This window comes from Gobius niger, assembly GCF_951799975.1.
Source record: "Gobius niger genome assembly, chromosome: 13".
Lineage (NCBI taxonomy): Eukaryota > Metazoa > Chordata > Actinopteri > Gobiiformes > Gobiidae > Gobius > Gobius niger.
In genome coordinates, this window is record NC_136864.1 from 8,998,204 (window position 1) to 9,021,741 (window position 23,538).

Here is a 23,538-nt window from a genome sequence, read left to right on the forward strand (position 1 = left end):
GGCTGGGTACTGTTAAACGATACCAGCTTGGTACCGGAAAAAAAAAAAGTATCAAAAGCAGAAACAAAATATAAAATGTTCAAGTTGTGATGCTGCTGTTCTTCAAACTTTTAAAGAGAGAAAAAAAGTGAAACACAAGTTGAAATAAAATTGAGAATTGAAAGACGGGGAAAATTTAGAAAAAAAACATTGGAAAAACAATTAAGGAAAAATTTGGAGAAATAAATGGAAAAGAAAATGATGAAATGAAAATTTGATTTTTGGGAAAATTGGTTGAAAAAAAAGGAAAATTGGGAGTAATTTAGTGGAAAAAAACATGGGAAAAGTAAGAAAAACTTGGAAAGTGTTTTTTCCGCCCTTTTGTAGTTAAATGAAGTTTCTTGGTCAAACAAATGATACAAAAGGAATAAATTTACATTATTAATCAGTTATATGGTTCTATATGACAAATATTTTAGTATTGGTATCGAAAACCACTTCTTCTTCTTCTTCTTAAGTACCGGTATTGAAAAGAAATGAACGGCACCCAGCCCGGGTTTGCTTTTGATCCCAGCTCACTTTTCCTTAACCTTGTAGCTTATCCAGGCTTAGGCGAGGCACAAAGAGCCTTTACAGCAACCTTCATTATGAGCAAATCTGAACATTTTATGAAATCTTCTCAGGTGGTTCCACTTTGACATTATTTACACTGTACATAACTGCTAAACGCTTTAAAACTGTGATTACAGGTGGCTCAGAGTCAGCAAATAAATAGATATAGCACATTTTACACCAAATTAATACATAAACTAAAGGAGGGGTATTAAGCAAAATCGACCTTTTAGAGCCTTTTACCATCAAAAACAAACATGGAGTTGGATCTTCACCAGTGAATCGCATGAAAATCTTAACCCCCGCCTTAACCGAGTGCATTTTCTCCAGTCGGGCTTTACCCAAATCTAAAAGATTCTTGATTGGAGCTTACAGCCTCTAGGCCAGAGTAACATCTAATTTGAAAGCTAAGACCTACAAAACTAGTTATGCTTCTTTCTTGTTATGAATGTCACGTTTTTGTCCTTTTTGGATATTTTTTTGTCACGTTTTTTTGTTGCTTTTTTTTTTTTTTTACATGTTTTGGTCACATTTTTGTGGCTTGATCACATTACTTGAAAAACGCCAACTTGAGAAAAACATGACAAATATGTGACAAAAATGTGATAAAAATGTGATGAAAATGGGGAAAAATTGTGAGAAAATTGTGGTAAAAATGTGCCAAAAATGTGAGAAAAACGTAACAAAAATGTGGTAAAAATGTGACAAAAACATAACAAAAATATGACAAAAATGTGACAAAAATGTGGTAAAAATGTGCCAAAAACATAACAAAAATATGACAAAAATGTGAGAAAAACGTAACATAAATGTGGTAAAAATGTGAGGAAATTGTGGCAAAAAAGCAAAAACAACTGAACATGATGAAGCTTAGGTCTTAGCTTTGAATATCCTAGGCTGTTTCGCTCTCAGATCAAGAAGCTTGTAGATTTGGTTAAAACTGGAGAAAATGCACTGGGTTAAGGTCGGGGTTAAAGACAGTGATCATGATGTGTTTAACTTCATTATCAAATACCTGCGAAAAGCCTAATACCCCCTCTTTAAGTGACATTCAAATGAAATCGCACATTTCCGACACTTCTTACGAGTCATCTTCAGTCTTGATGATGTGGAAAAGCGTGACGTTGAACAGAACCTGGTGTCCGTTGTTCCACCCGTACAGCGCTCTGTCTCTGGCGTTGTAGTCCAGCATGGACATGTGAAAGTACTGGTTGTGGAAGGGTATGTCCGTGTACTCGTACGTGGACGTCTTGGTGGAGTACGCGTAGTACACCTTCGCCCCGGTCAGATGCGAGTTGGTGATGTACAGCGTCCCGCAGATCATGAAGGACTCGCCGGCGTTCCTCTTGGAGTACTCGGTGTTCCAGGTCTGGAGGATTTGAAGCGTGTCCGGGTTGAGCTGGCTGATCACCACGTTCCCCGCGTTCTGATTGGTCGCGTACACCACCCACAGGCCGAGCTCGTCCGCCATCAGGTCGATGTCGGAGAAGCCGCCCCACGTGTAGGGGTAGACGTTGTGGAAGCCGGCCGACTCCAGCGCCCTCTGCGTCACCACCCGCCCCGTCTCGAAGCTGTAGCGCACCAGGATGTTGCTCTGGATCTTGTTGTAGTACAGCGAGCCATTGTACACCACGTGGTTGGTCCCGGCCCATTTGAACGGGAGGTTGTAGGTTCGAGACTCGACGCCGGCCACGAAATCCGACATGGATTTGAACTCTCGGACGATTTTGTTGTTGGTGTAGCTGTCCATGTACCACACCTGGAGAGACACAGGGAAAAATCATTTCATTTCATTCATCAGGACAGTAGTTTGGTGAGTTGAAGAGAAAAAAACTGTACGAAGCTACTGTATTGGTTTCAAAGGACAGTTGAATCCACACAGTTCTCATGAGTGCAGTTACCTTTAGTAACTCCAGCTCTCTGAATGTGCTTGGTGTAAAACAAATAACTGTCAGGATTATTCTCAGTGGTAAGACAGAAAAAAACTGTCTGGAGCAGGTGTAAGTTAGTTTTAAATCAGGGGTTCCCAAACTGTGGGTCAGGGACCAGAGGGGAAACAACATGACCATTTACCATTTTAAAAAGTGGGGAAATGGTTAGTGTTTCTTACACAGGGGGCAGGGCCCAAACTGAGGTCAGTATCTTCCCCTTCTGCCCTGCACTACTGCGTGTAAATCGGTTCGCTCTTCGTCAAATCTCCTTGGGATGCGTACTGTTGGGCCCCCGAGTGTATTTTTGCTGGGGGCCTCAGAAGGGCTAGCACCGGCTCTGGTGACTGTGGCGCGGATGGTGGTCGTCGCATGATCGGAAGGTTGGGGGTTCGGATCCCGCCTTCTGAAGGCGCACACTGTCATTGTGTCAATGGGCAAGACACTTTCCCCACCTTGCCTCCAGTGTCTGTGTACATTGGTACATCGGTCTCTGTGTCTGAATGCGTTATTGGATCCTTGCTGTAAAGCACTACATAAGTTGAGACCATTTACAATGTTCATATGATACATTATGATTTACAGTTGCAGGTGAAAAAGGAAACTTTTTAAATTTAGAGATATCAATTTGAAACTTTTGCTGTAGATTACTGGCATAAATATGAGGGAAAGTGTTCTGTAATTTTATGTTTTCATATAAAACGATGCCTAAAAATGCCAAAATAACAAAATCGCTATAATGGATCAAGCTAGGTTTAAATGTATGGTTTATTTTGTTGACATATTAGTTAACGTTCCACACTTTTTCCGAGGGGATTTTAGATCACTTTTTTTAGTGGAAAAATCTGTAAAAATGTCAAATTTACCTTGTTTTTTGAAATTCAAAACTCAATAAATCGGGCTGGGAACTAGATATTAAAACATTCCTCTGAAAAGCCCTTCAAAATGACTCAGTCAAAGATGGAGAAATTTGAAGTCTGTAGCTGCTACTTACGTGGAGATATTGTAGCACCAATGTCAGAGAAATGCATTTTGAGAAAAAGGCTGAAATTACATATTCCCAAATCTATTACAAACTATTCAATCTGTGCAATAATGAAACATGTTATTGTGAAGATTCTGTATTTTAGTTTCCAAGGTGAAAGTTAATATGTTTTTCTGCAGTGTCTCCCATTAACTTGCTCTGTTACAGGAGCACTTTGGATTTGGGGAAAAAGGCTAAATACAGTTATTGAAAACAGTCTTTAAACACTGTTATATCATCTAAAATCTTTCCCGAATCCTTAAAAAAATATTTCCCCGATCCAAGACCCTCACAAATATCATGAGAAAGAGGAATGGACTTCACCACACTGCGATCAAAGCGCAGCAGGGGCACAGGATGATTACAACATCAAAGTGACTCGTATTCAAATTTCATTGAGCTTTTTGTAATTAGGCAGCGGGTGATTCTAAATAGACTCGTGTTGTTGTCTGATATAATTTTTGGGGGGGAAATGTCACTCAGTGCTAATTCTCAAACTCACTTCTGCAACAAGAGGAAACAAATGTAGCCCTGAAAGGTGGAATGGCTGAGTCTGCAAACATCTTACCCTGTTGTTTTTGAGAGAAGCCAGCGGGTCGGTCATCCAGGCTCCGAAGCGAGTCCCGGACGTCTTCACCGTCTGAGGCCCCGTGATCTGCATGAGTTTACCACAGGCTGAGGACACAGGACGGGTCGGGTCAGACTTTACAGCTGATCATCACATGTCACAATCATTTTAAAGGGACTATACAGAGTTAAAAATGTTAAAATTAAGTATTTTCCTCCCCCTACATGTTCCAGCCATGTCCTAATGTGTAGAATGAGCCCAGACCTGTTCACCACAACTGCCTCTAAAATCCTGCACTGTCACTCAAAAAGTTGTTAATTCGGGTCCGAAGTGCCGTCATGCACGAGCTTAATATAGAAGCTGCAGTTACACGTATGACCTGAGGTGGCAGTAGTAAGTATAAGTTGGATAACTTACATCTAGCCCCTTTAACATGAATACTAAACCTAGTGGACTTTGTGAATGCAGCTGTTTCCCCAACACTGACATGAGCCCACAGAAAAGCTTCATCTCATTTTCTCCTCCGTCATTAAAATGTTCTTTACTTTCAGCTATCATTTTTATATTAAGACAACTCAATTCAATCTCCAAGAAAAGTCTTGGGCCAAGGATATTTTTCATGTCTCTAGTGTTTTTGTGCATTTGAGATTCATCCATAAAGAATAAACCAAGCATTTATACGAAGTTCATCACTATTTTGAGATCTTCTTTTGTCTGTCACGGGTTGAGCATCTAACCATGAACAAGCCCCGGGTCGAGTGCGGGGGGAGGCTTTGAATGCTTTTGTGGACAGTGCAAACATAGAGGCGCTTTACAAAACAGACTATGAATCCCTGATACATGATACAGAATTGTACAGAAATGGTGTGATTTAACATTTTTTTTCAGTGGCACAGCGGCTGTATGAGCGGTTGGCATGGCGCCTTTACTTTCCATCATGGTAGCTCCAGGATAAATAGATTTGTGAGTTTCTGCCACTGTTATTGAAAGTAAAGGCACAATGCTAACCACTCACTGGGCCACAAAAAGGCACCTTTAAAAGATCGGAAATGGTACTGTAAATTCACCGTACAGTGCTTAATTTGATCGTTCAGTTTTTCAGGGTAAAGGATCCGGGAACTATTTTGGAAGATCCGGAGAGAGTGTCCCGGTTACTGTTTTGGTCCGTTTCCTTCACCTCAGACGGGAGAAATGCTTTGTACTAGGTTGTAGGGCTGGGCGATATGGACCAAAAGTCATATCCCGATATATTTAGGTTGAATATCGATATACGATATATATCCCGATATTTTTTCCGTAAAGTGAGAGCTGTGAAATGAAATGTTTAGTCAAAGTAAAAGCCAAATACGAGCAGTTTTATAGAAAACACTATAAAATGTAAACATAAAAACTGCAAAACAAAGCTCCATAAGGTGGAGCTTTGTATAAAATAAAACAGGTAAATCTTTTTCTGAGGGCAGCATTTATATATAAAGAGATAACAAAATAAAGTGCTCAGTTTAAGATAAACTTTTAAAAAATCAGCTTGACATGACCTGTTTCTTTATGTTAACTTCATAACTTATCTGAATTTGAAATATCCCGATATATGCGATTTGGTTGCATTGATTGATTTTCCATACCTCATTTAAAAATAAATCGATATATCTTAAAGGGACTATACAGAGTTTAAAAATGTTAAAAAAAAATGTATTTCCCTCCCCCTACATGTTCCAGCCATGTCCTAATGTGTAGAATGAGCCTAGACCTGTTCACTACAACTTTCTCTAAAATCCTGCACTGTCACTCAAAAAGGTGTTAATTCGGGTCCGAAATGCCGTCATACACGAGCTTAATATAGAAGGTGCAGTTACACGTATGACCTGAGATGGCAGTAGTGAGTATAAAATGGCTAACTTGCATCTAGCCCCTTTAAATATCGATATATCGCCCAGCTATTAGGTTGTATCGCTTGTGCTAGTTTCCACGTAGTCCCTTATCATGCTGATGTACAAACAGTGTTATAAAAACACAACATATTACTACCACATTTCCCCCAACGTTGCATTAAAATCACTACAAACTACATTCTTTCCAGTGTTCATTTCCAAACGCCCTCTCACATACATGCCAATTACACGAGCAGGTTAGGGTAACACTTACAGTACACTTGATACATTGTACTGAATGTAGTACTGTAAAATTAAGTCACACCCACGTTGGTTTTAAAGATGCCATAGTTTGTTGTGGAAAAGTGTTGCAGTTTGTACAGGTAATCAGCTCCATTGGCAACATAGTCCACTGTCTGATGGCCACACTTGAGAACACTGAGCTGCTCGGGATGTCCTTCCTGAGCTCAGTGAAATCAACTTTTTGCTGCTGTGCCATTCATTATCTTGAACAACAGGCAGAGATTTGAATATGATAAGGTTTTTAATATATTGTGTCTTGCAAGAATGTGACAGTGGTGAAATAGCCAAGATTTCTTGTCATGAATATCAGGCCTTTAATTCATCACATCAACATATTAAGCTCTGCCATACTGTTTTTTTGTTTTTGTTTGTTATTATTTCTCCCCAGCATATTTTGAGCTTCTCATAAATCACTGATTTAATCTCCTTTATATTGTAGTTTTGCATATCTTCGACAATTCAGATAATATCTTGTTGGCGATATAGATTAGGCAAAATATTACACAAAGTACCTACACATTGAAAACTGGGAATGTTTACTATGGATTGGCAGATTGATACAACAATGTTGATTTATTGACGCCAATTCAGTGTTGATACTGATCAGCAAAATATCAGTGAGGCAGCAAATTACTCCTGTAACTACCCCACCTGAACCGAGCACGTTTCCTCCAGTTTGGCTTTACACAAATCTAAAAGCTTCTTAAAAAAAAAAAAAAGGTTAAAGTAGCGATGGAAATGAGGATGACAATGCAACCACAAAGTGACCAAATAAAAACAACAACACAATAAAAAAGCAACAAAAATATGACCCAAAAGTGATGAAAAAGCAACAATAGAGTGACGAAAACATGCCGGAAAAGCAACAATAAAACCATTTAAAAGTGACAAAAACGTGTCGAAAAATCACGTCAGAAAAGCAACAAAAAACACAACAAAAACCAATGAAAGCACGACAAAAAAAAGGGCGAAAACAAAACAAAAATGCGAGAACAAGTTACGATGAGTTAGGTAGGCCTTAGCTTTCAAATGAGCCGTTACACTGGCCAATAGGCTGTAAGAAAATGTTAAGGCTAAGGAACAGGTCACCCTTTTTCCATACTGAGATATGTTCTTGCCTGAGCTTAGACGAGTTGATGCGTACCTGTCTGGTCTTTGTGCGTGCGCTCAGTTTCGCAAAACAACCAAAGACGTTGTTAGCATTTGGCCTCTCCCAATGTATTCCTATAGCTCCAAACGGGGGTGAAGTTGGAAGCGACCACGCTCTTCCACAGGCACGCACACAGACCAGACAGGTACGCATCAACTCGTCTAAGCTCAGGGAAGAACATGTCGCAGTATGGATAAACGGTGGCCTGATCCTTTAATGACTTGTGGAAATGCCATGTTCGTTCATAAATCAATAGCATGAAATAAACAGCTTTAGCATTTCACATATTGACTGAAATGCATTAACCCGGCAACAGCGTTGACTAAAATGACCCGAAAAGTAATCTGTATCGTATTGGTTCCAAACAGGCATCTCCCGTCCCTAATTGCTATCCTCCGTTATCTTACAAATCCCATTCACTCAAATACAGCACAGACACCCCCTTATGCTCCCAGTATATGCGCATATGGCTGTTTTATTTCTATACCCGCACACACAAGCGCAGGTTGCTCAGAAATACTGCGCGTGCCGAGCTGTTGGACTCTTCCAGATGTCAATTACAGCCCGACATCTCTCACACATGGTTTAATATTTTAAATACTCGAGCGGCGCTTCTAATTTATCTCGCCTGACGTTTTAATTGCGGCAAATGACAGCGGGCTATCACTCGCACGCACACTTCACACTCCCCTATTAAGTATTTAACGGCCTTTTACTGAATCAATCACACGCCGGGACGTAATGGGAGCGATCGCCTTAAGCTGCTGTTGTTCTGACGCGATTGGTATTCACGTGTTTCTGCTCGCGTCGACCTTTTGACAAGCTGCGCCGGTATCGATAACCTGGCAGCCCGGCTAATTTAGGGCTTTGGTTTTGGATATACTTCGATGGAAAGTGGATTTAGAGACTTGAAATAACACAATTGCAGTCAGAGCAATGAACAGAAACTGTAGGGGGGAAGTGATTATAGTTCAGAGTCTGGCAATTTGTAGACTTGCATTTTGATTGTGTGAGGTGAAGAGAAGTTCGGAAATGTAGTGCATATCATCAACTTCACTAAGCTGTGATGTCTAGCTTTAAAGGAACAGGCCACATACTGAGATATGTTCTTACCTGAGCTTAGACGAGTTGATGTGTACCTGTCTGGTCTGTCCCAGCATATTCTTATTCTTATTCTCTCCTTATTCTTTAAATACGGTTACGTGAGTAGTTACACGATCCAAGTATAGTTACACATGAAGTGGATAAAAAGGGGAACTATATTGTAAGGCGTAATAATACCTTAGGAGCACTTTGACGTCTGCGCAGTAATATCTTCACTTTACTCTGTGGATGTCGAAGTGCTCTTAAAAGGTGTTATCATGGACTTTGTGGACTGGTGTGAGCGCAAACACCTGTGCTTAAACACCAGTAAGGCAAAGGAGATGGTGATCGATATCAGGGGGAAGACACCACCGCACACACCACCGCACACACCGCTGAACATCCAGGGGGAGGACAGTGAGGTTTCAAGTACCTGGGCGTTCACCTCAACCATAAACTGGACTGGTCCCACAACGCCCTGTACAAGAAGGGCCAAAGTCGCCTCCACCTTCTGAGGAGACTCGTCAGGACTTTCTCTGACTCTGTGGTAGCCTCTGCTCTCCACTACGCTGCCGTGTGCTGGGCCTCGGGCAGCACAGAGCGGGACAAGAACAGACTGAACAAGCTGCTCAGGACTGGACTCTGTGGAGGAGGTGAGGGACAGGAGGGTGTTAGCCAAGCTCACCTCCATCATGGACAACACCTCCCACCCACTACATGTAGAGGACTGTAGAGGAGCTGAGCAGCTCTTTCAGTGCACCCTTCATCCCCACTGCTGTCAGACTGTACAGCACTATTCTCTGTATTAGCGTCACTTATTGACAACCTGCACTGGGACGGAAACTTTGTACTGCCAATGCAGACCTTGATATCGTACGATACCTCCTTTTTACTATTTAACTGTTTGCACAATTCCAGTCTATTTAGTGATCTTATTCAGTGCCGAATGTAACAAGTGAATTTCTCCATTGTGAGATCTATAAAGGATTATCTTATCTTATTACGCCTTACAATATCGTACCACTTTTTATCCGCTTAGAAAATTGAAATGTTTAATTTTGTGTGACTATACTATCGTGTAACTACTCACGTAACCGTATTTAAATAGGGAAAACATGGAGGAACATACTCCTAACTTCACCCCCGTTTGGCCCCATAGAGGAGAGGAGGAGAGGCTAAATGCTAACAACATCTTCGGTCTTTTTGCGTGACTGAGCGCACGCGTAAACACCAGACAGGTACGCATCAACTCGTCTAAGCTCAGGTAAGAACATGCAGTATCTCAGTATAGAAAAACGGTGGCCTGTTCCCTGCTGGCAACAGTGGAAATGTAAAGCAGTTCAAAGTTTTAGATGCCTAGAGAGTTTTCGCTCAACTCGTAGGGTGTTAGCATTACAAGTTAAATGTTAGCGGATCAGTCCCTGCTGATGAAACATTCTCTTTTCACATGGACCGCTGCACACACAGTCTGAGCCTGATCCATCTCCACAGACAGCACCGATAGATGAAAAATATATGAGTGCTTTTTCTACATTGAACCCCTTTGAGTTAGTTCAACGTCAAATAGTATCTCCCTGCCACAATGAATGAAAAGTGTGATGCAAAAGTCAGTATTTGATAGATATAGATTTGTGTAATGTACATCTCAAACAGCAGCCTTTAGGCCTGTAATAGCACACCATTGGGGTCTGCTTTGAATTCATTATTTTATTCTGATGGCCCAAAAGCACTGTGGCCCACCAGGAAACGTCCCGACTCTCCCGATTACCCAGCACACCATTCTGAGTGAAAGTGTACGAACTTTGACCTCTTTACCCCCACCTCAACCAAGCACATTTTCTCCAGTTTGGCTATACCCAAATCTAAAAGTTTCTTGGTCAAAATAGCGATGAAAATGAGATGAAAACGAGGATGAAAACGTAGCAAAAGAGCGACAAAAACGTGACGAAAAAGCAATGAAAAATGTGATGAAAATGTGACAAAAATGTTGGTCAGTACCTACTTGGTACTGACCAAAAAGCTCCGGTAGGGGGCAGTATCGAAAAACAAATTTTTCTCTCCAGATGTCAATAAATGATCCACAGTGAGTCTCAAAAAGCCTGAACTCATGAGCAGCTTCAGCGCAAATGCAGATGTTTTCTTAAAGCGAAGCAAAGCTATAACTTACTGTCATTATTAGAGATGGCAGAGTCTGAGCCAGGACTAACTGAATAAGAAACTAGAGCTCTTAGATAAAGAGAAAAGCAGTGACAACAAGAAACACATCAGCTATTTGCCTTTAGCGAAAGCCCCGCAGAGCCTGAAGTCACGTGCTGTTGTTTAGAAAAGTTTAGCTGAAAGAAAACGGCGTCCGGATGTGGATCTGGTCTGTCTCTGCCGCTCAGGAGTTAATAATGTCCTTTCTCTTTCTCTTTTTTCGTTGCTGCTTAAGTGGGAATTCTGCTCAAAACATGAAGCTACAGGTGACGCTGCTGCAGCCTATTTTCTTTTTGTTGTGCTGTTCTAGGATTTTCTCCTGAACGATGCTTTTTTAATACACATTATTATTTTTAATTCAATTAAAATAACATAGGTATCGAAAAAAGATTGCATCCAGCCCTACAAAGACGTGATGACAAAGCCACGAAAGACCAACAAAAAAGTGATGAAAATTCGACAACAAAAAAAGCGATGGAAAAAAAATGTTTGAAAAGTGGTGACAACGCAGCGTGACGAAAAAGCTCTATTTAGATGAGTTTTGTAGGTCTTGGTTTTAAAATGAGGTTTCACCCTGGCCTATAGGCTTTAAACCTTTAGATTTGGGTAAAGCTAAACTGGAAAAAACACGCTCGCTTAAAGGGATATTTCAGGATTTTTGACATAGGGCCTCATTTCCTAGTTATCCAGAGTGTTGCTGATTTCTGGAGATACTTTTTTTTGTAATTCATGCAGTTCTTATGTTTGAAGAGTTTCGTGGTGCTAGGCTAATGCAAGGCTAGCGCATTCCTATGGTATCAGCTAGCCTGCATTAAAAACAGTCTGACACACTCCACAGTGCACCTGAGGCAAATCACTAACGCCAGACTAACCACATAAATGTTTGTGTCGATAGAATCATTTTTGGAATATAACTGACCTTGCATCACATGAATGATCGCTTTTTGAGGGACTATTTTCAAGCAGATCCCTCCGCCGCTGCGTAGCTTATACAACCACGAAGCTGATGCTGCTCAAATGTAAGTTCTTTAAAATGCAAATGGTTCAAATGATTCTATATGTTTTTAATGCAGGCTAGCTGATATCGTAGAAATGCACTAGCCTTGCACTAGCCTAGCGCCACGAAACTCTTCAAATATAAGAACTGTATGAATTACAAAAAAAATATCTCCAGAAATCAGCAACACTCTGGATAACTAGGAATTGAGGCCCTATGTCAAAAATCCTGAAATATCCCTTTAAGGCAGGGGATAAGAGGTTAAGGTGGATCGAAAATTTGAAATGTTGTTAATGTAAACAAAAGGCAGTAAGGAGTGTCAAGACGCTTTCACTTTCAGCTAATAGCATGCTACTAAATCCACGTCTCCTTTAATAACTTCCCGTTATTCACACAAACAGATGATGTCCCTCCTCTGTGTGACGTACTGAGTTTGCTCATGCAGTTGCGGAGCCGGCTCTCCAGACTCAGGACCCTCTGCTGCAGCTCGTCGTAGTCGTAGGCGCCCATCTCCTCCTGGATCCCCATCAGGACCCCGGACAGGTTCCGGATCTCCTCCTTGAACTGGGCGATGAGTTTGGTGTCCGTCTTGTACTGCTCCAGCACCGGGATCAGCGGCTGCAGAGACTCCATCTTCCCCTTAAGCTCCTGGATGAAGAAACACGGAGAGGGGACGTGGGTTTATCAATGTTTCAGGCCAGACAGAATTGTGAATTTAGTTGTTTTATCCATTTATGACGCAAGTGCCGGCTCAATAATAAAGACAGTGGTGCTTCACGCCGGCAAACAAGCTGAAACTGGAATAGAACATCCTGCAATGTCTGTGAGAAAAACTGCAATAACTCAATTACCGGCAGAAAAAAAGACAGGTTTGGTGTCTGCGCAACAAAACCCATAACCCTAATCCCTGACCGTAACCCTGCATACTCACACATACACACATCAAGACAATTTATGAATTTGGTTTATCTGATGGGGACAGATACAAAAGCATAGACAAACTGTAACAGAAGTCTTGTCAAAGGGCTTATAATAGAAGCTCAATTGCAGCACATGTTTCTAGCTGGGATTTTATAAACAGTTAAAAGTACAAAACATATAATGGATGAGAGGGCAATGACCTTAACAGGCGCAGAACTATCCACACAAAAATTTAAGTGAGAGTCCAAAACAATTCCTAAATATTTTGCCTCTTGCTCCTGTTTAATACTCTCCCTTTTATATTGACTTGCAAAGAATCAAAGCTGTTAAACCCAGGATGTCCAGGATTGAAATGTGGCCATATCTGCAAACTTTTAGCCAATAGTGGATATTTCTCTAAGTAACTATTGATAGTTGTTGCTCCCTCATCAAGAAGGCCCAGCAGAGGATGTTCTTCCAGCAACAGCTGAAGAAACTTAAGCTGCCGACCAAGATGCTGGTGCAGTTCTACACGGCCATCATCCAGTCCATCCTCACCTCCTCCATCACTATGTGGTTCCCCGACGCTACAGACCGGGACAGGAATCGACTGCAGCGCATTTTGCTGCTGCTGAGAAGGTGATTGGCTGTGAGCTCACATCGCTCCAGGACCTGTTCACCTCCAGCACCCAGATCACGGCTGACCCTTCTCACTCTGGACACGGACTATCACCCCTCTCTCCTCAGGCAGGAGGCTACGGTCCATACAGACACAAACCTCCCGCCACATGAACAGTTTTTCCCCTCGGCCATCAGACTCATGAACGATAACAAGATCCAATAACTCTGTATCCGACTAATGAACGTAATAACCTGTTCCAGCCATTTGCACTGCTCTACTGCACTATGTGCTTGTCCACACTTATATCTACTGCTATCACTTAACACATTGATTTAGCTGTAGAGCGCCAACAATCCAGACCATTTTTTCCATGATATTTGTTGCACCATAGCGTATTCTATGTTAAAGTTATTGACACATGCTATGCCCTTTGAAAGGTGAGACTAAGTTGCCGTAGGTGAAAACTGTTTAATTCTATGTGCCTCGGTTCCTGAGAAATCTAAGCTAAACAAAGGCTAGTTTTGATCAAAATCGCTGATTTTTTTCTAGATTCGGGATAACAGGGGTTTTATGCAACTCTCTCCTTTCTGATTAACTCCTCTCTCCAACTCTCTTCTCCTCTATCCTCTCTGGACAGACGCTAACGTTATGAGAAGAGGCAAATGCCTAAATATCTCATTTTCAAGTCAATTTTCAACGACAACCTTGTTGACACGTTTTGAATAAGATTGAAGACTTTAACAGGATGTTTCTCAGCCGTCCTTGGACCAATTTTGACCATTTAAAATGAAATCATGAAATGTACAGATTTGTGACTTTTCACAAGTTTTTGATCGTCATTTATTTCACTTCTGTTGATCACAGAGCTCCCCAAATCACACATGCGGTGTATTGGAGTGTGTAGTTTTGTAGTTTTTTTTTCCGTTTTTGGCACTCAATGTGTTAATACACCAGCACATCTATGAATACAATCACGCTGTTGTTCTATGTTAATTTGTTGTTGTCTTTTCATATGTTTTTTATTACATTTTTAATTTATTTCTTTTAATCTTCTTTATCCATGCCCTTATAGCCTTATAGTTTTAAAGATTTTTTATAGCTTATTTTTTATCTAAATTCTGTGTTATATGTTTTATGTTGCACGAGTGTACCGAGAAAAGAAAAACCTGCTCCAAACAATAACGATGAATACTATTACTATATCCTAGTATTTGCCGATATACTGGTCAGGGATTTGCGTCTAACTCTAACGCATTGGGACACACACTATGGACTTGTTTGTAAAGTATTTTTGTAAAGTTACTCAAATGTCACTTGTACCTCACAGGCTGTTAAGGATTTTCTCAGTTTTTTCATCAGACAAAACATTTCCTGGGACATTTCCAAAGGCCGGACGAACCTGAAAGTTCCGGTTGACGAGCGTCTTCTTCTCGGACTCGATCTGCCTGAACTTTGACCTGAGCCCTTTGATCTGGCTCTCCATCTTCATGATGTACTGGAAGTCCCTCTGAGTGCGCAGGTTCAGCACCTCGATGGACTGCGACATGTTCTGCACCTGCTCAACACAAACAAACGCGCCCATTGATTTTCCTGTCGGCGCTCAGATTAAAACGTCCTCGCGGCTCAGCGCAGGCTCCACCGCGGGCTTCACTTTGACTTCTCAAGGAACAAATCAGCGCCGTGACCCACAGTGTGTGTGTGTGCGTGTCAGAGGGAGCTGCGTTTAGTGTCTGTGGATAACAACACAGCGTTACTTTAAACAGTGCTGCATCTGCCAACACTTTTGCAAACCCAGAGGAACCGCACCGACAAAGACAGACAATGAGTGGTATGAATTATGAATATAAATATATGCACTACAGCCCGAGTGAGTCCCATGTTGTTTGATATAACTGATTGGCCAACAGCACGATCGTCAAAGGACAGAATTAAAGTTTGTTCTACGTTGGTGCAGTAAAAAATGGTGTGTGAGGCATTCGCACATTTTAACTCCCTACATTTCGAACATTCAGAAATACACATGCCTGAAATTTGGCTTCCAAAATATTTACAATAAAAACATCAGCCATGCCAAGTTTGAAGAAAATCCGTGAAGGTTAAGTCAAAATTGTTCTGAAAAGTGTAAATTTCCCATGGTCTAAACTTCAGCTTGAGAGAATGGAACATATTTTCACCTTTGGTCATAAATTGAAGCTTATGAATTTTCCTATTTAGGATTCAAGCATGAATTTCAAGTCACAGGGTCACAGTATTACAGTTTGTAAAGATAACGTGTCATTGTGATTGACATTTTTGAAATCGCTAATAAATAGTTTGCTGTAGTTGCTAAATAGTTTTGAAAATGTAAACACACAAACTGCTACAATGCTAAACTGCAATGTTCCTCATCATGTCATATGGCCTGAGGTACAGTATAATAAGAAGTAACAGTAGCAAAATGATTGCGGGGAGGGGGACATGCCAACACACACAGCGTTTAAAGAGACTCTCAAGATTAAAAACAGCACAAATGACATGTTTTTATATATATACATTTGTGTTTAAAGGAACAGGCCACCATTTTTCCATACTGAGATATGTTCTTACCTGAGCTTAGACGAGTTGTGCCCTCAGTCACATAAAATGACCAGAAGGAATTTGGCCTCTCCCAGCATATTCCTATGGCTCCAAACGAAGGTAAAGTTGGAAGCTACCAAGCTGTTCCAAGGGCACGCACAGAGACCAGACAGGTACGCATCAACTCATCTAAGCTCAGGTAAGAACATATCTCAGTATGGAAAAACGTTGGCCTGTTCCTTTAAATAAGGGCCAACTTCACGCAAAGAGATAAGTGCTCACAGGGCTGCATAATTAATCTCAAATGTATCTAATAGTCTTGCTAAGTCCTTTATTTAAACATGGATAAGCGCTTCGACACGCACGATGAAGACACGCGTTGGCCCTCCATGTTTAAATAAAGGACTTTTACTTTTTTATACACGGAGTGCCTCGGATACCTTCTTCGACTGCAAATTATTTTTACAAGGTACACTTAGCAAGTCTTCCTGCACTGTTTTTGTATGAGTTGCTTTGGCTTCATCCCTGATGAGCCCCCGTGGACCACACTCCCCAACACGCAAAGTCGAACTGTTTGATGCGCTTATACCGTCTATTTATCTGCAAATCACAAAGCCTGAGTTCATGTTGTTGATAAAGATCCTCTGCCAAAGACTGACGAGGGGTTTGACCTGTGACCCCTTCTCAGTTCTCAGTTTAGTTTTAGCAGTTCATATTCCAGTCTTCGCTCAAATGTTAATTCTACTGAACATGTTGATTCTCGGTTTGACCACAAATATAATCACTACAATTCTACTGCAATATTAATCACAATTATATTACTTGTTAGAAAAATTACAATTCTAGTTGAAAATTGCACAGTTTTTACGAGCTCCGTGCAGCAGCTTTCACCATTTGGGTTTATTTGTGATGTTCCAAAAGCAATAACTAAAAAAAAAATAGTGCAGTTATTGCTTTCTGTTATAATGTTTGATGAATTACCTCATGTGTGGAGCGTATTGCAACTTAGCACATCCTACATTTCTAAAAATAACTCCCCCGACTTAAGTGATTACCAAATAAAGCCTGTAGTAGTGTTACGGGGCAAATGCACTCCCCGTCCCGTACTTTCCTAGCCCTTACATTGTGCGCCGGAGCTTTTCGCCGCTGTGGCTGGAGCCTGGCAGATCCTGAAACGTCCCGACTGATGCCCCGAGGCGGCCCAGTACATTAGCGTCAGCGAGCGGGTGAATGGCAGAGAACAGCCCTCAGCAAACAACAGCTAAATGTGTTTGTGATGTGACGGGCTAATAGAGGAGCGCGGCCCACGTGCGGCGCCCGCTGTTTGTTTGGTGGTTTGGTTTGAAAAAAATAAAATAAATTATGTCTGTCAGAGGGAAGTAAGATTGCGTTTGCAGAGAAAATTGGATGTTTGTAGCGCTAATCCAATGTTTCAGCTGTTCGGGTTGGGAGGCGAGTTTTTGTGACAGAGGAAGGAATTTAGTTTTTTGTATTTTATGGCATTCACCAAATAGAGATGCTTTGAAATCTACTTTGAAAGTAGAGTTTTGATGGTGGGTTAATGGGGGGTCAGTAGTGCAGGAGGCTGGGTGTTCCAAACTGGTTGGAACTAGAGGGTTGCTGGATCCAGTCTCATACACGCCTTTCAGTCATGTGACTTTTGTTGTTATGGTGGCCATTTTGAATATCAAAGTACAATTATGCAGTACTACAACATGTAACAATATGACTACTCAGTATGGAAATGAAAGACAACTGATCGACAGTGGCATTTTTATGTACTCGTAATTATTGATCAAGAAGATAAGAGTAAAAACACGGCCCCAGAGACGCACGTTTATGTGAAGAAACCAGTGAGTCAGTGTTTAAGCTGTTAGCATGCTACCGGTTAGCATTTAGCTTCAACAGCTCAGCTCCAACCTCTACAAGAGAAAGCCCTGAAAAACAAACAAAATGCAGCCTTGGATACAACATGTGACAGAGGTCAGAGCTGTTACTGTAGTATTTCCTCAGTGTTCATAGATGTGAGCCACACATGTGTTTATCGTCTTGAAGCCATTGACAGTTGATTGATGACAGTTGCTAACCAGTAGCATGCTAACGTCTTGAGCAGCTTAAACACTGACTCAGACTTAGACTCTGTTGACATGACAAACTGTAAAAATCACAGAGAAAGGTTTTCTGTTTCGTCTTTATGTGTTTATTTAGTCTGAGGAGTGAAGCAGATCTTTAGTCAATCCTGCTATAGCTTGACAGACAGAGCTGCTACGTCTGTGCCACATTTGCTGCTTATATCACATAAACGTGCCTCTCTGGGGATGTATTTTTACTCTGATCTTCTTTAGCAATGATTATGAGTAAACAAAAATGCAACTGTTGTGTTTCATTTTCATCTTAAGTAGAGATAGTGTTACATGTTGTAGTACCACTTAATGCTACTTCGGTATTCAAAATGGCGGCTGGAACTTTGCGTGATGTCATTGGAAACGCATGTATACATACATACATACACTGTAATTCTGTCGTGTTCTAGGGAAAGAAGACACTATTCACCTTATTCCGCCCACTTTTGCTTGTTGTTGCCACGGATCGGCACTTCCTTGACGCATTTTTTATCACGATTAACAATATTATGTTTGTTTATTGCACAAGAGAGGTTATCTATCCCTCCTCATGTGGAAGCAAAGCCAGACTCAAATGGTCAGACTATAGCTTCAATGAAGGTTCTTGGGTCATCATCTGTACTTTGTAGTTGAAGCGCAGAACGTTTCGACCTCTCAAATCCAAAAGCTTTGTTTATTGCTTTATTTGGTGCATGTTATTGAACAAGCCACGCCGTATTTTAGCTCACTCATCCTGGCCTATTGCACCTACTACAGCCTACTACTTGTATTATAGATCGTTCGTGTAGGCCCTCGGTCGTCCAGGAACTTTTAAGAGATTTTCAAACATAATCGACTGGACACACTCGATATGTTCAATATGCAAGTCTTTTTCTTTCATATACAAAATGGCTGTCACAAAAGCGAGGCTGACTAATGGCTTTCTGATACCCAGGTAAAATACATAGATGCCAGAGAAAATAAGTGGCAACAACAGCATAACACAGACTGACCCGGCCACGCTGAAGATCTCTTAAACGCTGATTATTCTTTGATAGCTCCAGGTAAAGCCAATTTAACAGATACGTATACTTCAGCGTCTGTAATAGAGGTGTTCTTTTCAATTGTTGTGTTTACTATGTTTAAGTGAGACTGACAGTTTTCTCATCTCCACGAGCTTGTCATCCGGTATGTAATTTATGGAGAAATATGAAATAGGTCCGTGGAAAGGGCTGGAGCGATCTCCCCGGGGATTAGAGAGACAAAGAAGCGTGAATAAAGATATCAATCAATAGGGTCTTTATGAATTCAGCTGTGACAAATGCACGGCGAGTGTGCGCGTCGTCATGTAAACTGATTTAGTGATGGGAGTGTAGGAGAAAAAATACAGGGTAGTATTCGGTTTCCAATAGGCTCATGATGCGCTGTGAGTCGGGCGTCAAGTCTCCGAGGGGCATCACACTGAGGCTGCTGTGATCGAATAGCATTGTACAGTAGTGGGCCTTTGTTTTATCAGTGCAGCTGATAAAAAAACAGCCCGTATTCAATAAGAACGCCAACAAAGAAGAGCTACAGGAATGTGTGTGCCGTTACAACGCATATAGGAATCTCTGTGCCACAGCCTGTTCTTACAAATGTAGTACATTTGATTGCAAAGTTAAGTTCAGATTTCCAAACTTTTGCATCATGTGCTTTCTGTGGTGTCTGTGCTCGCAGCGGCAAGTGGAAAAGGAAAGAGGAGAAGGTGCAGAGAGGGAAGACACATCTGAGGTGAAGTGTGCAGCGGCTACAGGAGCGGAGCCGAGAAACTCAGGGTCTGAGAGCAGTGCTGGGGGTATTACAAGAGAAACAAGTTACACAAATATATTACAAGGAATATAACATATTACTTACACAAAATACGGGAATATATTAGTCATTACAATTCACTTGAGTTACAAGTGCCGTTAAAGGAACAGGCCACCATTCTTACATACTGAGATATGTTCTTGCCTGAGCTTAGACGAGTTGATGCGTACCTGTCTGGTCAACAGGTATGCATCAACGACCAAAGATGTTGTTAGCATTTGGGCTCTCCCGATGTTTTCCTATAGCTCCTAACGGGGGTGAAGTTGGAAGCGACCACGCTCTTCCACGGGCACAAAGACCAGACAGGTACACGTCAACTCGTCTAAGCTCAGGTAAGATTATATCACAGTATGGAAAAACTGTGTGCCCTCGGTCACGCAAAAACACCAAAGATGTTGTTACCTTTCGCCTCTCCCAGTATATTCCTATAGATCCAAATGGGATGAAATTAGAAGCAACCAAGCTCTTCCACGGGCACAAAGACCAGACAGGTACGTATCAACTAAGCTCAGGTAAGAACATATCACAGTATGGAAAAACGGTGGCCTGTTCCTTTAAATGTACGAACGAAAAAATGCCAAACTCCCCTCCAATAAAATGCAGCATGCCAGATCAAGTTGGACACTGTTGTATTAGATCTGCGTTTACAAGACACAAGAGGATGGGGGAAAGCAAAGGAAAAATAAATCTCCAACTGCACTTTTGCTCGGTGGCTTTACTACTATTTTCAGTTTAGATTTTGCCAAAAGTAACTCAAAAGTAACTCAAAGTAGTGTAATTCAGCTACATTGAAACAGGAATATGTGATACAAACTTGTCTGGGAGGCTCCAACTATTAAACTGTTACATTTGAACTCAGTTAATTTAATTCCAGATGTATGTTTAGTGAGTTTCGAGAGTGTGCTTTATTATAATTTTTTTGTGGGAAGGGGGGGGCATCATCTAAATATTTCTGCTTAGGGCACCAAAACTTCTTGCAGCGGCCCTGGTAGTACTTACTCCAATGCATAACGTGGTGTCATGGCTCATCGCTGCATCTCCAAAAAACAAAGACCTAATTACAAACGACTTTATCCACAATAGAAAGACCTTCGTGTGCTGTGCATTTAATTACAAAGCCTTTTTGTGCGACAGTGACAATGTTGCTCCCGGAAAGTCTTGAAATGGGCCGACAAACTCATCCCTGTGAGGAAACAGGGTGGCAACTGGCAGCAAGTCAAATGTAATGTTTTTTAAAGCCAGTTTAATGCCAATTATATTGTTAATGAATGCAGAAATATCTTTGTATATTTCATTTTGTAGGATTTGAAAACATTCAGTCAAACAGGGGGATGAGGAGAAATCTTAAAGCAGTACTAAGTAACTTGTTTACCTTAATAAATCCTTTTCGTAGTCCCTATGGGGGTAATACAAGTGTTAATGGGATGATTGGAAGGTCTCTGGCCAGAAAACCACAATTGCAACTTGACTGCCTATGGGTCGGAGGCGCAATACACACACAAAGAATCACAAAGAAGAAGCTAACAGGCTAACGGGCAAAGTTAGCTGCGGGCTAGCGCCACTTTAAACAGTTTAAACAGCCAATTTTTAGTGAAAAAATAAAATCCTTTGTGTAATTGGATGTACAATATCCCTCTCTCCCTATGCCTTTTCTGTCAGCGTAGTATTTACTCTCACGGACAATAATAAGTTAAAAAAGTTGCCACAACACCTGCAGTGGCGCTTATGGCCTCTAGGGGCAAGAGTTACTTAGTTCTGCTTTAATATTCAAAACCAAAATAGACACAATGGGCATTTGTGCCCATTTTTGGAACAAAAGAGTGTGTGTGAAATTTGTTTTAGACAATAGTTTGGTGTTTTTGATGAAAGTACACAGTAACAAGAGTGGGTTCTGTCTCTAAGGAAAATCAGAAAATTCAGATTAAATGCCAGTTTGAATCCAATTTACTGCAATTTAGAAATGAGATGCTACAAATGGGCTAGAAAAGTTAAGAACCTTTTGACATATTCCTGACTGCGACCTCATCAATATACAGGCAAGAAATAATTTTGTGAGTTCAATAAAGTTCAGCCCAGCTTATTTCTATTTTGTTTTCCGAAATCTCACTCAGGTGTTATTTGCCCACAGTGAGTGGCCTCTTTCAGAGCGCTCTGCAGTCTGCTGTTTGTTTGCCTGTTATTGCAAACGTCCATTACCTTCTCCAGTAGCTGTCGGAGCTGCCTCCCCTTGGCGTCTCTGGAGCACAGGCTCTGCTCGGGGGCGACCACGGTGCAGATGCAGCGTCCGTCTGCGTCCTGCGCCGAGCTGTACACCTGCCAGCCCTCCTTCGGACGCACCGTCTGAGGAGACAAACAGAGAACGTTACATGGGGAGTGAGGAAATAGATGGAAATGTAACTATAGTTGGCAAAAGAAGCCAGAATAGCCTTAAAGCTTCAACTCGAATGTCAAATATGAGTTCTTTTAATACTCAAGGATGTGGAAAACTACCAAAATAAAAAGTCAGCTTTTTTTTTTTTGTGAATGCCTCGGAATGAAACAAAACTAAATCACATGGATAAAAAGAAAAAGAGGAGACATATATAACAAGCTGCTTTTCCAAGAGCAGACTGACACAGGGAAGAGAGCGATGGAAGAAACCTCTTTGTGGCCTTGGAGCAAACAGGAATAAGTCAAGTAAACAATATTAGTTCATATCTGAGCCCGTATTTAATGCTAAGAGGAGCCGATAGCAATTGTAATGTTGGTTTAGGCTCTGGATATTGGAGCCGTAATATTGTTTTGGACACGCTTTGCGCTTTACGTTCTGAAATTAAGATTCAGTTGACTGTGCACATCCAGCAGTGTTAACCTTTGAGAGAAGAAAAATGAGCCAATCTGCGCACTTCAGAACTTTTGTAGAATTTGTGCACAATAAGCTTCTACAGAAACCAGAGTTTTGGGGGGGTTTGCAGAGGGTATTTCCCTGTAACCATTAGGATGCGTTCAGGGGGCGTCACAACACTCAAGTGGCGCCGCTTGAGGACATGTTGATGGAGTAAACTTAAAGTGAGTGTTTTCGGAGGCTCTTAGCGCTAACTCTGAATTCTGATTGGATGAGACACAGACAGATCAACTATTTCAATAATAGTTGTTTCAGCCCTACCACATTTGCAACAGCTTGAGTTGGTGTATTCTATTGTGGTTATTATGGTAACTCCTAACTCTATTGGCTAATATCTCTGTAATGGCTGGACCGATCCACATGAAACAGAACCTGACACAAAGTCCAGCGTCTTCTTAAAGTCCTTTCATCTGAGCAACATCAAGCACATCCTTTTGAATATTGTCACCACTTTTGGATCTTAGTTCAAATGACGTGAGGGAAAATGCTGGACTTTGTGTCTGGATAGGTCCAGCCATTATGGAGATACTAGCCATAAACAAAGATGAAAATGCATGGTGCGGCTATCATAGTTATGTTGAGAAAAATAAGTGTGAACTGATGTTGAAACTTATATTGGATGTTGTTGCAGAGCCACAGCCACTAACTTAAAGGAACAAGCCACCATTTGTCCATACTGAGATATGTTCTTGCCTGAGCTTAGACGAGTTGATGCGTACCTGTCTGGTCTGTGTGCGTGCCCTCAGTTACGCAAAACAATCAGCGATGTTGTTAGCATTTGGCCTCTCCCAGTGCATTCTATAGCTCTGTGGGGAAGCTGGCCACGAGTGGTCGAAATGGGCAGGCAGACTGACAACAAATATCGTTCTTACCAGTAGTGATGTGCCGATCGGGTCGAGGCTTTGAAGCGATCGGCAC

At 41.4% G+C, this 23,538-nt stretch overlaps 1 protein-coding gene across 1 annotated transcript in view; it reads right to left on the reverse strand.

Moving 5' to 3' along the window:
- Positions 1-1,546: 1,546 nt before the first annotated feature.
- Positions 1,547-23,538, reverse strand: part of LOC306973016 (noelin-3-like) — a 38,344-nt gene continuing 16,352 nt past the window's right edge. Inside the window, exons 2-6 of the mRNA XM_079569814.1 lie at positions 21,933-22,076; positions 14,630-14,785; positions 12,137-12,356; positions 4,112-4,218; positions 1,547-2,350 (exon numbers count right to left, since the gene is read on the reverse strand). Coding sequence (XP_079425940.1) covers positions 1,673-2,350; positions 4,112-4,218; positions 12,137-12,356; positions 14,630-14,785; positions 21,933-22,076 — 1,305 coding nt within the window. The 3' untranslated portion in view covers positions 1,547-1,672. The remainder of the gene's footprint in view (positions 2,351-4,111; positions 4,219-12,136; positions 12,357-14,629; positions 14,786-21,932; positions 22,077-23,538) is intronic.